Here is a 15,937-nt window from a genome sequence, read left to right on the forward strand (position 1 = left end):
TCTAACACCTGATGATGTTTTTAGTTTATAAAAATATTTTTTTAATCTAGTGTATATAGGTCAAAAGTTCAAATATTGAATTCCAATATATTCATGGACCTACTCTTTGGTTTTAGGTATTTCTTACGATGGAAATGTACTAAAAATTCAAGATTTCTCAATAAGTCTATTTTGGTTTGAAAGGGAGTAGGTCGTGCTCTGTTGTTGAGTTGGCTAAGAATTCCCAGAATCAGGTTAACCTGCTCTTTCAGCCTCCCAAATAGCTTCAATTAAAGGCACCTGTCACCATACCAGCCTCTACTAGGACTTTTGACCACTTTCTTTGGCTTTATAGGTGAAAATATTATGAAAAGATTATTTCCAAGAAAATGAAAGACAACAACATTAACATCATTCATGTTTTACTAATATTTTATTCACATATAATTCAAACACCAAATAATTCACCCCTTTAAATTATACAAAATTAAGAGTTTTATTTGTATATGCTATGTATACAATCATGACCACAACCACAGCAGAACATTTTCATAAAACCCAAAAGAAATTCTATACCCTTTAGCAGTCACTTTCAATTCAGTTTTTCCCCAAAATTCTAGTCCCAGGTAGTAACAAATCTACCTTTTGCTACTTACAGATTTATCTCCTCTGAACATTTCACATAAAGGGCTATAAATATGTGTTGAGTGAATACTTTCACTTAACATAATGTTTTCTAGGATTATCAAATAGCGTACAGCAGTACTTCATGACTGAATAAGTTTCCACTATGTGGATATAACTCATTATTTATCAACTAATAAGTTAATACATAATTGTGATGTTTCCAATTTCAGACTACTGTAATTCTGCTATTAACATTTGGGGATGCAAGTTTTCCTATTGACCAGTCCACTAACTTTTAATCACATTGAAAAAATCCAAAGAGAAACTTTTAGTAAAAGACATAAACTCTGCAGTATCTGTTTTGTAATCATCTCAGATGTTTCAAGATTCAAGTACTTCCATACACCAAGTCACCAAGGCTTGTCATGACCAAGAAACAGGCACCTCTACTCCATGGCAGAATTTAGAAATCCTCGAAGACTAGACATTCTCTAAGTCCCTTTCTACACAAAGTGAATACACTTTGTATTCCTTCCCTTTGACCAGTAATGAAAAGTAATGACCATAAAGACTAGGGCTGGTGGTGAACATTCCCTGACTGGGAACATGGAACAAGAACTATTACCAAGAAGCCAGCAAGCAGAAGCACAACTGCACACATATGCTTTGGCCTTAGACAGAAGATGTGTGCCACAGGGCAGTCAACTCCTCTTGAGTTGCACTTTGGCCTGAAGTCTCTGAATGCCTCACCAATTCCTCTTTCACCTTTTCAGGTTTCAACCTGTCTTTGGGCAGCCTTCCATGCCCTCAGGCAGACCCTCACTGCTGACTGCTGCTGACAGCCATCTCCACTGGACACAACACTGCTGCTTTCATGTTGGCCTCTGTGGACTCTGGTTGTGTCAGGAGTGCTCAGAGGGTGCGTGAATGTGGCTCCAAAGACTTCTCTATACTAAGGATCTAGGGGTCAAAATGATTTTATAACTTAGTCAAATTGATCATCTATTAATTGATGACTTATTTTCCCATTCACCAGTGTACTTCTTCTTCAAGCTCTCTTGTGAAATAATGTGCTATTGTATGCACATGAGTTTAGTCCTTAAAGTTATCTGACATGAGCACATTAAGAGGATAGGAAGCACATTTCATAACATTGTACCCACCATAATCATCAGGAAGAAATCCAAAGGAGCTTTAATGAATGATTATATTATTATTGCTGATTATCTTCATATTTCAGAGCATTCTTACTTTGGATCCTGAGATTTCATCTCACTGAAATTGAGTTTTCCTGGAAGCCAGCGTGTGAGCGCAAACCACTGGCTCAATCACAGTTTGCTGCTGGGAGGCCCTGCTAAGCTTTGCCATTCTTTCAGAGGAGGGTTTCCCTGGGCAGCCAGCTTTCTTAGGTAGTCGCTGGGCTCCAGCTGGGGAATATCAGGGTTCTGCCTGTGATACTTCTGCAACTTCTCTAGAACTGTGGGCAGTCCCACCGTGGAAGCATAGTACATGGGTCCACCCTGGTGCCTTGGCCACCCATACCCATGCAAGTAGATAACATCGATGTGCTCTGGGCTGGCAGCCATGCCTTCTCCCAAGATACGGAAGGCTTCATTGATCAGCGCATACAAGCAGCGCTCAAGGATCTCATCCTGCCTAATCACACGTGGCTCAATGTGATAGGTTTCTCTGTACTGAGACAGAAACTCGGAAAGCCAGGGATCAGGTTTGCGAATCCTACCTAGTGGCTTGTCATAGAGATACCAGCCCTTGCCTGTCTTCCTGCCAAATCTTCCTGATTCACACAGCATATCAGCAATTGGGCAGTATCTTGCATTGCCCCTCTTGCGGGCAGGGGTCCCTGGAGGCAATGCAGGTCCAGTGAGCCCTTGCCCTTTGCGAACTTTCCAGCCCACATCCAATCCCGCATGGTCACCCATTTTAAATGGCCCTATATTAAAACCAAACTCTTCTAGCACTCCATCTATGTCCTCTGGCTTACTTCCATCTTCTAACAAGAAATATGCCTGGTCGAAAAATGGAGCCAACATTCTGTTCCCAACAAAACCATAACAGTTGCCTACAACTACCCCAATCTTCTTAATCTTTTTTGATAGATCCATAACAGTGGCAATAGTGGTAGAGGAAGAGTAGCGACTGGGAATAACCTCCAACAACCTCATCATATGAGCTGGTGTAAAGAAGTGGGTGCCAATCACCAACTGTGGACGATCTGTGGCAGAAGCAATCTCATCCACATCCAGGGCTGAAGTATTGGTGCACAGAAGTGCTTCAGGCTTGCACACAGCTGACAGTTCAGCAAAGACCTGCTTCTTCAGGTTCATGTCCTCAAATACTGCCTCCACGACTAAATCCACACCAGCCAGCTCCTTTATAGAGGAAGTGAAGGTGAGTTTTGGTGCTGACCAAGCTTTGCCACTCTGTTGCCTTTTGGATGCTTCCTTTTGCAAGATGGAAGCTATTGCCTTCTTTGCAGCCTCTAGTTGCTTTTGGTCTGCTTCTACAGCAATCACAGGGATCTGGGCTATTGCAAAGCAACTGGTAATACCTCGACCCATTGTTCCCAAACCTGTGGATTAGGAATGAAGAGAATGACTCAGTGGTACCGGGAACTCAAAAATCACCACTGGATGAATGCTAACAGTCATTTTAAAATGCCCGCTGAAAAGCTGAGGTATGTAATCTACTGCAATCTTATAAAGATGTTCAACTACTAAAATCAGGTCACTACGCATTCCTAAACAAGACTGACAGATGCTAATGGAGTCTTGAAGATCAAGAGATTACTGATTTACACTCAGGCTCTTTTATGAAAATGGATGTTCTGTATATATTAGAGGTTTGGCTTTATTTTAGATATAATTTTCAACTCATAAAACTGACTATCAATGCCTTAATTTTAATAATGTTACTTGAGAGAATTTCAGATATTCAGTTTTATGTTTTGGATAACATTTTAAATCACCTAGCAAATATATTGCTTCTATGCCAACTGAAACTTATTTTGGAACCCACTTTTTTTTTAACATGAATAAATATAATCCTGTATTTTTAAAAATATTAAAAAATATATTTATAATAACAGAAGAAGGAACTTTTATATATTAAGAAGAGTTAGTACTATTTTTTAAATTACCAAGCACTGTTCTAAGAGTTGTAAGAGGTGTTGTAATAGGTAATCCTGCCCTAATATTTTAGTAAGAAAAGGTAATATATATTTATGTTTACTGAATAATGACCCATATTCCAACAAGGTATAATCTCTTACTCCATACAATCTCTATGCCTTTATGCTAGTGCTCTTAACTGTTTCTTCTGGCTTTGTATGATTTCTAATGTTAGAGATGTCACCAGGAAAATCAGTGTAATGGATTAAATACCTCAAAGTTCAGCAAATGAAATGATGGAGATCTCCTTCATGAATATTCCTTAAAATTACTCTTCACTGATATTTTTCTGTATGTCTAAATTTTACTTTTCCTACTATATTTATTGACTTTTAGCTATATTTTCCTGGTTGGAACTTAGTATTTTCTCCTTCATATTACAAATAAAAATGGTCTCAAATAACTAAAAAAATGCAGGGCTGAGAAGTTGGCTCAGTGGTAGAGTGCCTGCTTCACATGCATGAGGCCCTGGGTTCCATTCCTCAGTACCCATAAGCAGAAAAAACCTGGAAGTGGCACTGTGGCTCAAGTGGTAGGGAGCTAGCCTTGAGCTGAAGAGCTGAGGGACAGCGCCCAGGCCCAGAGTTCAAGCCCCATGACTTACAAAAAAAAAAAAAAAAAGAGCTGGGTGCCGGTGGCTTTGCCTATAATCCTAGTTACTCAGGAGGCTGAGACCTGAAGATCTCAGTTCAAAGCTAGCCCAGGGTAAGAAAGTCCATGAGACTCTTATCTCCAATTAACCACTAGAAAACCAGAAGTGGCACTGTAGCTCAAGTGGTAGAGGGCTAGCCTTGAGAGCTCAGGGATAGCGCCCAGGCCCAGAGTTCAACAATAAAATAAAATAAAATTTAAAAAATGCTTACTGAATGTAATCAAAGAGATGTTGTAGCATTTTTAAGGGTACACAGGAGCAGCAGAAGGCTGCATCAAATAATCATTGTGGTCTTGACCTGGGTTTTGACCATGCTCCGAAGTCACCAAAAACACAGAATTCATTTCAACCTAGCTACAAGAGTGACAACCTACATCCTGAAATGTGGTCCAGATAACAATCCCTGTTGGAAAACACTGGGGTGAGAGACTCATTCAGGGAAATGGCAGGAAAGATTGAAAACAAGTCCAGTAGTAGTCATATGCACTTAGGGACCATCCCTCACACCACTAAAAGTTAGCTCAGTGCAGAAAAGCTTAGTGTCTCTAGCCCTCCCATGTAAACTAAATAGAGTTCATGGTAAGGGGTGAGAATTAAGAGAACTAAGACAGCTTATGATCAATGCACTGGGATTGGCAGATGAAAATATGGTGAACCTCACATCAGACGGGCCCAAGCAAATGGTAGCATACACATGTAAAACGTGGTGAGTCCCACGAACACTCCTAGGCACTTACCAAGAACACCAACTGAAGAGATGGGTCTCCCTGAAGCTGTTTTCCAGGATGTGACAGAGGGAATTGATGCCTTATCTATACTCCTTTCTGCAGAGAAAGCATACTGCAGGGCTGTAGCTTGCCCTGACTGAAAAAGGTACTGAAACAACTTTTCTTCCTCCTTGATGCCCACTTCATAGGGATACTTCACAGAGGCCTGCACTGCATGGACACAGGTCTCCGGAGCGAGAATGCCAGGGTACTGCTTCTGCATCTTGGCAAAGGCCTCAGTGAAAATGGTGTCCATGTTGGGCAAGCTCGGAACTGTCTTGTTCAAGATTCTGCGTGGTTCCACAGGTTTATCTAGAAGGAAAAAGAAAAAGCAGAACTTTGCAAGTGGTACTTGCACTAAGGGGAAAGGATTATATTACAGTAATAAGTAATAACTAGTAAGTGGTTCCAATTAAATATACCAAGATATTTAAAGTAGCAGATATTTAATAGAAAATTATTATCAACATTTTGAACATCTTTTACCTTAACCTGAAAGATAGTATTAACAAATTCAAAGCAATCTAACTCTCCTAATTCAAGCATAAAATTCAAATTCTCATTTTATTACACTGCTAAGAAGGATTTCAGAAACAATGAACTATTAATCTGTCAAGGAGATTAAGTAAAGCAGTTTTTTTGTTGTTGTTGTTTTGTTGTTCATGGGGCTTGAACTCTGGACCTGGGTACTGTCCCTCTGCAGTTGAGCTCTAGGCTAGCGCTCTACCGCTTGAGCCACAGCACCACTTCTAGTTTTCTGGTGGTTTATTGGAGGTAAGAGTTTCACGGCCTTTCCTGTCCAGGCTGCCTTTGAACTGTGATTCTCAGATCTCAGCCTCCTGAGTAGCTAGGATTACAGGCATGAGCCACCCAGCAAGAAAGCAGTTTTTAACTTAATATTTTAATTCAAAATAGTGTTAACTCTTTCCTAAGAGAAATAAAAACTTTTAAAAATCTTAGAAAGGAATACAGTGCCATACTAACAGAAAGGTAAGCATACATCATCAGTGGAAGACAATTTTAACAGTAAATTTTTCCAGTACTTCCAATAATTTTTCAAATTATTTTTTCAATGGCTAACTGATCTCCAACATAGCAGGATATCATGACATTAAGAGAAAGAAGAGACTTGTGAGAAAATGGGGTCAGGCTATATTTGAACATCCACATGAAATAAATAAAGAAATACATATATAAATTATTAGATCCTGGGTTGGAGGCATGGATCATTTTGTAGAGTGCTACCCAATGAGTGGAAATATCAGGTACCAAGTTCTAGTTCCAGTCTCAGACCATAAAAAAAACACTTTAGATCCTTAACTAGTACCATATATGATAACTAATTCAAAATAGATCATAAAACAATTAAATATCTAAAACTACAAAATTTCTAGAAATAAACAGAGGACTGCATCTGTAAACTTAGTTTAGGCAATATCTTCTTACATGCAATGCTATAGTTATGGTTTATTGGAGAAATAGAAAGCCAATAAACTTGGAAAGAGAAAAGTTAAAAGCCTTTTTACATCCAAGAGCACTGTTAAGAGCAGAAAGGAAATGAAGATCCACAGAGTAGGAAAAATATTTTAGTGACAGTAAGTATGTTACCCTTTAAATGTCTATTTCCTAACCACAGAACCTATGAATACATAAAACTTCTGTGACAAAGGAAATTTGTAGGTGAGTTTAAGATGAAATACTTTGAGATAGGAAGATGATCCTGTGTGAGCTGAGTGGCCCAATCTAATCACAAATGTGACAACAGAGATCCAACAAATAGGTCTAGAGAAGTACAACAGAAGAAGGAATCCCCCTCTGGCAACAATGTAGCTTTTAACATGGCAGATACAATCAAGAACCAAGGTGTATAGTGACCTCTAAAGCCAGGAACCACCTTCAGATTCCACACCTCAAGAATACAGCGAAGCAGACCCCACAATGCACTTCTACTAACAACCCAAATAGGCAGAGAATAGGTTCTCCGTGGAAGATTCAAGAAAGAGTCTATCAGTCAACAGAAAGGTTTTGTGTCAATGAAGGCTCTACCAAACATCTAGCACACAACTGTAAGACTAAATTCATGTTATTGAAATGGCCTGGCATGTGGTGATCTATCAATACATTTTTCAAATGTCAAAAACGTCAGCAGAGCAGTGCTCTCTGGTGGCTCATAACCTACAACCCTAGCTACTTGGGAGTCTGAAAGTAAAGGGATTGTAATTTGAAGCTAGCCTACACTGAAAAATTTGAGAGAACCTATCTCAAAAATAACTAGCAGCTAGGTGCCGGTGGCTCACGCCTGTAATCCTACCTACTCAGGAGGCTGAGATCTGAGGATCGCAGTTCAAAGCCAGCCCAGGCAGGAAAGTCTGTGAGACTCTTTTCTCCAATAAACCACTAGAAAACTGGAAGTGGCTCTGGGCTCAAGCAGTAGGGCATAGGGCACTTGCCTTGAACTGAAGAGCTGAGGGACAGCGCCCAGGCCCAGAGTTCAAGCCCCACAACCGACAAAAACAAACAAACAAACACAAACAAACAAACAAAAACCTAGCATACCATGCACTGGTGGCTTTCACGTGTAATCCTATCTACTCAGGAGGCTGAGATCTGAGGATCATGGTTTTAAGACAGCCCAGGCAGGAAAAATTCTTGAGACTCTTAATAAACCACTCAGAAAAACCAAAAGTGGCGCTGTGGCTCAAGCAGTAGACTGCTAGCCTTGAGCTGCAGAGCTCAAAGATAGCACCCAGGCTCAGAGTTCAAGCCCCATGACCAACAACAACAACAAAAAAACTAGCAAAAGTCAGGGCTAGCGGCATGGCTCAATTGGGAGAGAGCCAGCCTAGAAAGTGACAGGCCCTGAATTCAAATCAGAGGACTGTATCTGTGACCTTCGGTTAGGCAATATCTTCTTATATACAATGCCATAGTTATGGTTCATTGGAGAAAAAGGTCAATCCATTTGGAAGCAGAAAAGTTAAAAGACTTTCTGCACTTCCAAGAGCACTGTTAAGGAAGGGAAAGTAATTTTCCCTGTACTAGGGGAAAAATGTAAGCCAGTATTTTATATAAATAGCTACAAAGTATATTTTAAAACCCTCAATATCACTAATGATAATGGAAAGGCAAATGAAAACCAGAATGAATGTTCCACAAGCCTCAAAATATTAAGATATAATTTCTGAGATTTGGTTATAAAAAGATTCTGGCTTCTCTTTCTCACCCTTTCTTCCATTCACAATCTGATGGGAGCCCCCTGTCAGGCTATGAGCTGCCTTGTGGTAAAGTCCAAGTGGCAAAAGACTGAAAGAGAATCTTTAGACAGCCATCAAAGAACGGAGACCCTTGGTCCTCCAGCAGCTAAAGAACTGAATCCTTCTCCAACCCCTTGAAGCTCAGATCCTCCCCCAGGCAGCTTTAGGATCCCACTTGCAGTCAATGGCTACAAGTCTCAATTGAAGATTTGTGTGAAATCCTAAAACCAGAGGACTGGCTAACCACACCTGCACTCCTTACCTGCAGAAATTGACAAATGCTTGGTTTTTAAACCTAAATGTTGGAAATAATCATTATGCCACTGTAGCTAATAAACACAGCCCCACTCAAAAGCTATAATGAAGACAGAAATACCAAGCACTAGAGAAACTAGAAACCTCCTATATTACTTCTGAGAATGGAAAACAGTACTTCACTTTGGGAAACTGTAGTTTCTTAAATAAACATGACCTTATTGTTAGAACCACTTCTAGAAATCTATCCAAAAGAAATAAAATATCTGTACAACAGATTATACAGATATTCAAAGCAACATTATTCATGATAACAAAACATGAAAAGAATGCAGATGTCTACTACCTGCTGAATGGATAAAGAAAACATGGGAAAAGCATAGTATAGAATACTACTTATTCATACAAAGTAGCAAACTATTGATACATGTGGCAATATATAGGAGCTCAAAGCATGCAGTCTAAAAGAAGCCAAATGCAAAAGATTGTATGTAATACCTGACATTTACATATCAAATGCCCAGAAAAGGCAAATGAATAGAGACAGAAAGAAAACCATTGTTCTTCCCAGGTCTGGGGTGGGAATTAGCTGTAGTTGGTATGAAGAAACTATTTGTGAGAGTCAGCAAGTTTCAAGACTGATTTATTGGACATAGGTGTGCTGGCTCCTGTCTATACTCCTAGCTGCTCAGGAGGCTGAGGTCAAGGGGATCACAGTTCAAGGTCAGCCTGGTCACAGGGTTCACAAGACCTGTTCTCAACCAACAGATGAGCATGCTTGTCACCTCAGCTACTAAGGAGACACATACTGAGAGGCTGAAATCAGGAGGATTATGGCCACAGGCCAGTCTAACAAAAACATTCACAGACTCCATCTTTTGTGTTTTAACAAGCCATCAAATAAAGTTACACAGAGTTTAACATTTTTTTATATTAAAAAAAAAGACTCAGCCGTACTTATATAGTAAAAGGCAAGGGTGGGCAGGTCAGCATTAGCTCTCCTGAAAAACAGGAAGGACTGAGACTAAGCAACAATTAATCAAACTTTTAAATAAATGACTTAATTCCTTGGCCCTCTCACATTAGTTGTGTCTTAAGTCTGGAAGATATTTTCAGGCAGAAGTTTATTCAAGTTTTGATAAGACAAGCTAAATACACTTCTAAAGGCAAAAGATGATTCTTACTGTAAAGAATGCGATCACTCCTCTATTTCAACTCTATTTCTTTTTTTTCTTTATCTTTTCTAGTCCTGGGGCTTGAACTCAGGTCTTGGGCCCTATCCTTGTGCTTCTTTTTGCTCAAAGCAAACGCCACAATGCCACTTCCAGCCTTTTCTGTTTATGTGGTACTAAGGAATCAAATCCAGGGTTTCATGCATGCAAGGCAAGCACTCTACCACTAAGCCACATTCCCAGCCCTCAACTCTATTTCTTAACTTGAAAAATACATATAGGGTAAAAATTCCAAAGCATGGAATGACAAGCTATAAAACCCCTCCTTTCAAATGCTTCAGCTAGATGATCAGCACCATACCCTGAGAGCCATTTCATTTTCTATGAATCCTTTATGGAAACATTTTAAGCATAGACTAACATACACAGTCATGCAATCTCTACATTTATAAAATTTGATTGCATTGGCACTTGTTACACCATTGGCAACCCCAAGATATGCAGTGATGCTTTCTTCACTAAATTATACAATATATAATAGAGCTCATATCATGACAGTACATTCCTCTTTACCATCTGTCACATTCTATCACGTGAACAATGCAGAAGATACTTAAGGAGCGCCACATTCAAATGCAACCTGAGCTTGTTTCCAATACTATGATACATCTATTATTGGCTTCTTACCAACAATTTGCTGGGCAAATTGGATTGCTTCTTCAAGCACATCTGAGTTCACCACTTTATCCACAATGCCCATCTTGAGTGCTTCACCTGCCAAAATATGCCTTCCTAAAACAAAAGCAAAGAACACAAAGAACAATGTGAGATAGAAGCAGAGCACTGCTTTCTCTTGGACACTGGAAGGCTATCTCGAAGTACTAACATGAAGAAGACCACTCACACTACTGCAGGAGAAAGATCACTGCAGACATGGGCAGAAAACTTGGATTCCAGTGGCAGTTCAATTTTCATGGTCACAGTAACTGTGGGGCCTGGCGCCAGAACCACAATTTCCTCACTGATAAATGGAAGGAATTGTGCCTGCCTCCGTAATTCTGAACATGAGGTGAAAGTAATAAATTCTCCTTCTAGCCTGTAAATCTCTAAAGAAGCACTTTATATAGAACGAATCTCTTCAAGAATCAGATAATAAAAGTAGTACTAACACTGTACACCACAGACTGCAGCTGATTTTAAAGAGTCCCCACACTAAAACAGTTGGCAAAGTATCAAGGTGACATTATATAAAATACAATCAAAATTATGTAGTATAAATGGGGGAGACCAGCAAAAATGAAAGAAAGATGTGTGTATGTAGCTAATAACCATTTTTTAATTGCCTGTTCTAAGGCTCAAACTTAGGACCTGGGAACTTACCCTAAGCTTTTTGTTCAAGGCTCACATTCTACCACTTCAGTCATAACTCCACTTCAAGTTTTATTGGGAAATTGGAAATAAGAGTCTTAAGGACTTTCCTTTCAGGCATGGCTTTGAACCTAGATCCTCAGATCTCAGCCTTCTGAACAGTTAGGATTACAGGCATAAGCCACCTTTGCCTGACTGTAGCTCATATCTTAATACTTGGGATTTTTACTTGTGTTAAAAAAGGCTTGCATGGGGCTGGGGAGGTGGCTCAGTGGTAGAGCGCTTGCCTTGCATGCATGATGCCCTGGGTTCGATTCCTCAGCACCACATAAGCAAAAAGAAAAAAAGCCAGAAGTGGTGCTGTGGCTCAAGTGGTAGAGCGCTAGCCTTGAGCTGAAGAGCTGAGGGACAGCTCCCAGGCCCAGAATTCAGGCCCCACGACCGGACCCAAAAAAAAAAAAAAAAAAAGGCTTGCATATGGGATCTTGAAGCTATAATCTGGAAAGTGCTCAGGGAAGGTACTGTTTCTATTTTATGGGCAAGAAAATAAAATAAAAAAGAAAGAAGTTAAAGCACCCCTACTGTTATGTGAGTAGGAAGGGGCCAACCCAGGATGCTTCTAGGTGCTGGGACCTTCCTCACATTGATCTAGACAGGTGCCCAAAGTGTATACTGACCTGAGGTTATCAAGTCAAGTGCAGCAGGAAGTCCAATAAGTCTGGGGAGAAGCTGGGTTCCTCTTGCAGCAGGAAGGACTCCCAGAGTGACTTCTGGGAAACCAATCTCAGTCTATCAGACATTGAAGTAGGAAGCCCATTACAATGAGATCACATGTTCACAGTGAAGACAAGCATCTCCCAGGATCTCCTATACCTCAGAACATGTTTCATTGAACTCAGCCTGACTTCCCACAGGGCACATCAATGTATGTTCTAGTCTTTGATGAACATAATAATCAAGGCTTTGCTCAGTGTTCATTCTCAAACACATCCCCAGCTTCTGGCAACTTGATTCTCTTTAGTCTAACTTGACTGTGTCAGACAACAAAATTAGAACTTACAAACAACTTATTCAAGTCACTGCAGGATCCAGAAAGCACAAGAAAGTGAAGAAGAAACCCAGAAAACGGGGCAGAATATTGACAGATTATAAGGGTTTTTTTTGGGGGGGTTTGGGGTCCAGTCGTGGGGCCTGAACTCTGGGCCTGGGCGCTGTCCCTCAGCTCTTCAGCTCAAGGCTAGCACTCTACCACTTGAGCCATAGCGCCACTTCCGGCTTTTTTCTTTTTGCTTATGTGGTGCTGGGGAATGGAACCCAGGGCCTCATGCATGCAAGGCAAGTGTTCTACCACTGAGCCACTTTCCCAGCCCAGATTATAAGTTTCATATAGGACTTGTACCAGGTGTACATAAAGAACTTTTACAACTCAACAATGAAATGTTAATCATTAAAAATGGGCAAAGGATTGATTCCTCAGCACCACATAAGCAAAAAGCAAAAAAAAAAAAAAAAAAAAAAAAAAATGGGCAAAGGATCTAAATAGACAAGTCTCTATAAAAATGGGGTATGAATCAACAATGAGCACATGAAATATCATTAGATAAAAGAAGAATGCATGGTGCCTCACACCTGTAATCCTAGCTATTCAGGAGGCTGAGATCTGAGGATCATGGGTCAAAGCCAGCCCGGGCAGGAAAGTCTGTGAGACTCTTATCTCCAATAAACCATTAGAAAACCGGAAGTGGTGCTATGGCTCAAGCGGTACAGCGCTCATCTTGAGATGAAGAGCTGAGGGACAGCGCCCAAGCCCAGAGTTCAAGCCCCATGACCGACAAAAAAAAAGAAAAAAGGTGAATGCAAATTTAAACTACCTGTGATACAATTTCAAATGCACTGTAATAAACATGTATTTTTAAAGAGACAATCACAGGTGTTTGAGAGGATATGAAGACAAAATCCTTATACATTGCATTCCCACATTGCTGGTGGGAATTCTTAATAATGCAAACAGTTTGGAGAATGATTTTGCAGTCCTTCAAAGGGTAAACACAGAAGGGGTTACTCTACCATCCACCAAAGCCATGTTCAAGTATAAACTGAGAACAAGGAAAATATATACCCAGCAAAACCACATGTGCAACAACAGTACAAAATAGTAGGAAGAATCTCAAATGACCATCAACTGACGAAAGGATAAACAAACTATGTATATCCTTAGAATGAAATACACAGCCATAGACTGGAACAATGAACTGAATAATGATTCATTATGGATGAACCTAGAAAACATGCTAAGTGAAAGCAGGCAGTCCCAGAAGACCCCATATGATATGGTCCATTTAAATAAATTACTGGGAACAGGCCAATCGGGTGATAGGAAAAAGGTCTCCTGGTAGTCTAGGACTGGAGGAGAAGAGAATGGAAGGTTCCCATTGAAGGAGTTGACATTCTTCTGGAACGATCAGCTGTTTAAAATTGACTGTGGGCATGCATTTTAGTGAATAGAATTGCATGCCACAGAATGAGGCACGTTACATAGGTATATTTTGTCACAATAAAGATGCAAGTGTACATGAAAAGCTAGGCAGCAACCTTAGTCCAGATAGGAGCGTGACCTTGAGGCCTTACCACCCAGCCTTCTCTGCCCAGTGAAAAGTGGATGAGGCTCTGCCCACCATTTACAGTCCCAAAAGGAGGAAGAGGATGAGGGGGGAAAAGGAGGAGGAATAGCAGCAGTAGCAGCTAGGTACCCTGACTGTTAGACAAATAGTTCACACATATTTTGTGTATTTGAAGCTTATTTTACAAAAGTTTTCCTAACAATCAATCACCCCTGTTCCCATTGTTTTTCCTCCAAAGGCACACATATGCTGCTAGTTGTGCACATCTCCACTCACTCTGTAGAAGGTCATAGAGAAAGGGACACAGGAAAGGTGAACTTAGGATATACATGTGTTGACATGAACTTTTACAAAAAATTTAAATGAGATAAGCAAATGATTAAATTATGGAATAGATGAAGCATTACTATGAAATGCTTGAGCTCAGAAATGATTCTAATTTTAGAGTTTTGGTTTTTATTTAATGTTATTTAATGTAAACCCTCAATGAAATTATACTGGGAATGGATGCAAGTCTAAAGACAATTCATTTATGCTCCATATCAGCTTTATACCCATAGCCTAGAGGTAATTTCATATAAGAGTTTGAGTATACCTGCTTTTTAAATTTGACCCATCATAGAAGTCAGGTGTGCTTCACCACTTGTGGTGTCCTTCAGAAGATTTGGATTTTGGAGCATTTAGGATTTTGGGTGTATGATGGAAAATCATATAGCTCATTAACATGGCTATGGTGGCTCACATTTTTATGAGGAGTATAACTAGGATGGTGGTTCAGGCCTCTTGGGCATAAATATAAGATCACATTCTTAAAGAATAACAAAAGCAAAGAGAGCTGGGTATATGGTTAAGTAACCCCCCCTCCCTAGTATGTCCTAGGCACTAAGTTCTAACCCAGAGACTCATGACTATCATCTCAACTTGGAAGGTAGAGACTGAGAGACTGCAGCTCAAAGGCAGCCAAGGCAAAAAATTAGAGGGAGAGATTAGGACTGTGGCTTAGTGGTAGAGTGCTTGTCTAACATGCATGAAGCCCTGGTTTCAATTCCCTAGCCCCACATAAACAGAAAAAGCAGAAAATGGCACCGTGGTTCAAGTGGTAGAGTGCTAGCTGTGAACAAAAGAGGCTCAGGGACAGTGCCCTGGTCCTGAATTCAAGCTCCAGGAGGGCAATGGTGCCTAAATGTGAGCCACTATCTGAAAAAATAACTAAAGACTTAAAAAAACCCTACTAAACAAGAATTCTATATTTGATAAATGTTTCCTTAAAGGGGCAGAAAACAGAAATATAAAGGACTAGTTTTTATATACTATTGAAATTAACTTGTATTCACCAGAGCCATATTCTTATAAATTAAGACATGGGTCACAATTACCAAGGTCATGACCTCTAGGCAAATATGTGTGTGTGTGTAACATATATGTATATATTAAAAGACTACAAGAGGATTAGTGGGTCCACTAGAATATATATCTCCTTAAGACAAATGAAAGTAGTAATGGAGTACCTGAGGAAGAAAATACGCAACACAGAAAACAAACAGGAAGAGGGCAGAACTCAGTTTTTCTATCTCTGTAAATATACCAAATACACATGTATGCTAAACTGTCAAATTAAAAGGCAGAGGTGGGCCTGGCCTTAATGGTTCATACCTATAATCCTAGCCACTCAGAATGCTGAGATCTGTGAGTTGAGCCCAACCAGGAAAGTCCTTAAGCTCTAACAACTAAACAGTCAGAAATAGAGGTATGGCTCAAGCAGAAGAGTACTAGCTTTAAACAAAAAAAGGTCAGGAACAGCACCTAGGTCCTGAGTACAAGCACCAATATTAGCACCTACGTTCCAATTCACACATGCCTATTGGCATACATGTGCATGTGCGCATGCATGCACACACACACACACACACACACACACACACACACACACACAAGAAATTGGCAGAAAAAGAATCACATAGCACTATAAACTAAATATAATAAAATCCCAAATATTGTTTTTTTAAAAAAACAATGTCAAGGGCTGGGAAGTTGGCTCAGTGGTAGAGCACTTG

The 15,937-nt window shown here is 40.0% G+C and overlaps 1 protein-coding gene across 3 annotated transcripts in view; it reads right to left on the bottom strand.

The window, feature by feature from the left end:
- Window positions 1-405: 405 nt before the first annotated feature.
- The window catches only part of LOC138832195 (peroxisomal bifunctional enzyme-like), a 43,041-nt gene continuing 27,509 nt past the window's right edge, over window positions 406-15,937 (bottom strand). For all 3 annotated transcript variants that reach the window (XM_070029744.1, XM_070029743.1, XM_070029745.1), the window contains 4 exons: window positions 11,940-12,051; window positions 10,582-10,686; window positions 5,184-5,525; window positions 406-3,196 (listed from right to left, as the gene is read on the bottom strand). In XM_070029744.1, coding sequence (XP_069885845.1) covers window positions 1,935-3,196; window positions 5,184-5,525; window positions 10,582-10,686; window positions 11,940-12,051 — 1,821 coding nt within the window. In that variant the 3' untranslated portion in view covers window positions 406-1,934. The remainder of the gene's footprint in view (window positions 3,197-5,183; window positions 5,526-10,581; window positions 10,687-11,939; window positions 12,052-15,937) is intronic.

The sequence above is a fragment of the Dipodomys merriami genome, unplaced genomic scaffold (assembly GCF_024711535.1).
Source record: "Dipodomys merriami isolate MVZ:Mamm:240054 unplaced genomic scaffold, mDipMer1.0.p SCAF_2, whole genome shotgun sequence".
Taxonomy (NCBI): Eukaryota; Metazoa; Chordata; class Mammalia; order Rodentia; family Heteromyidae; genus Dipodomys; species Dipodomys merriami.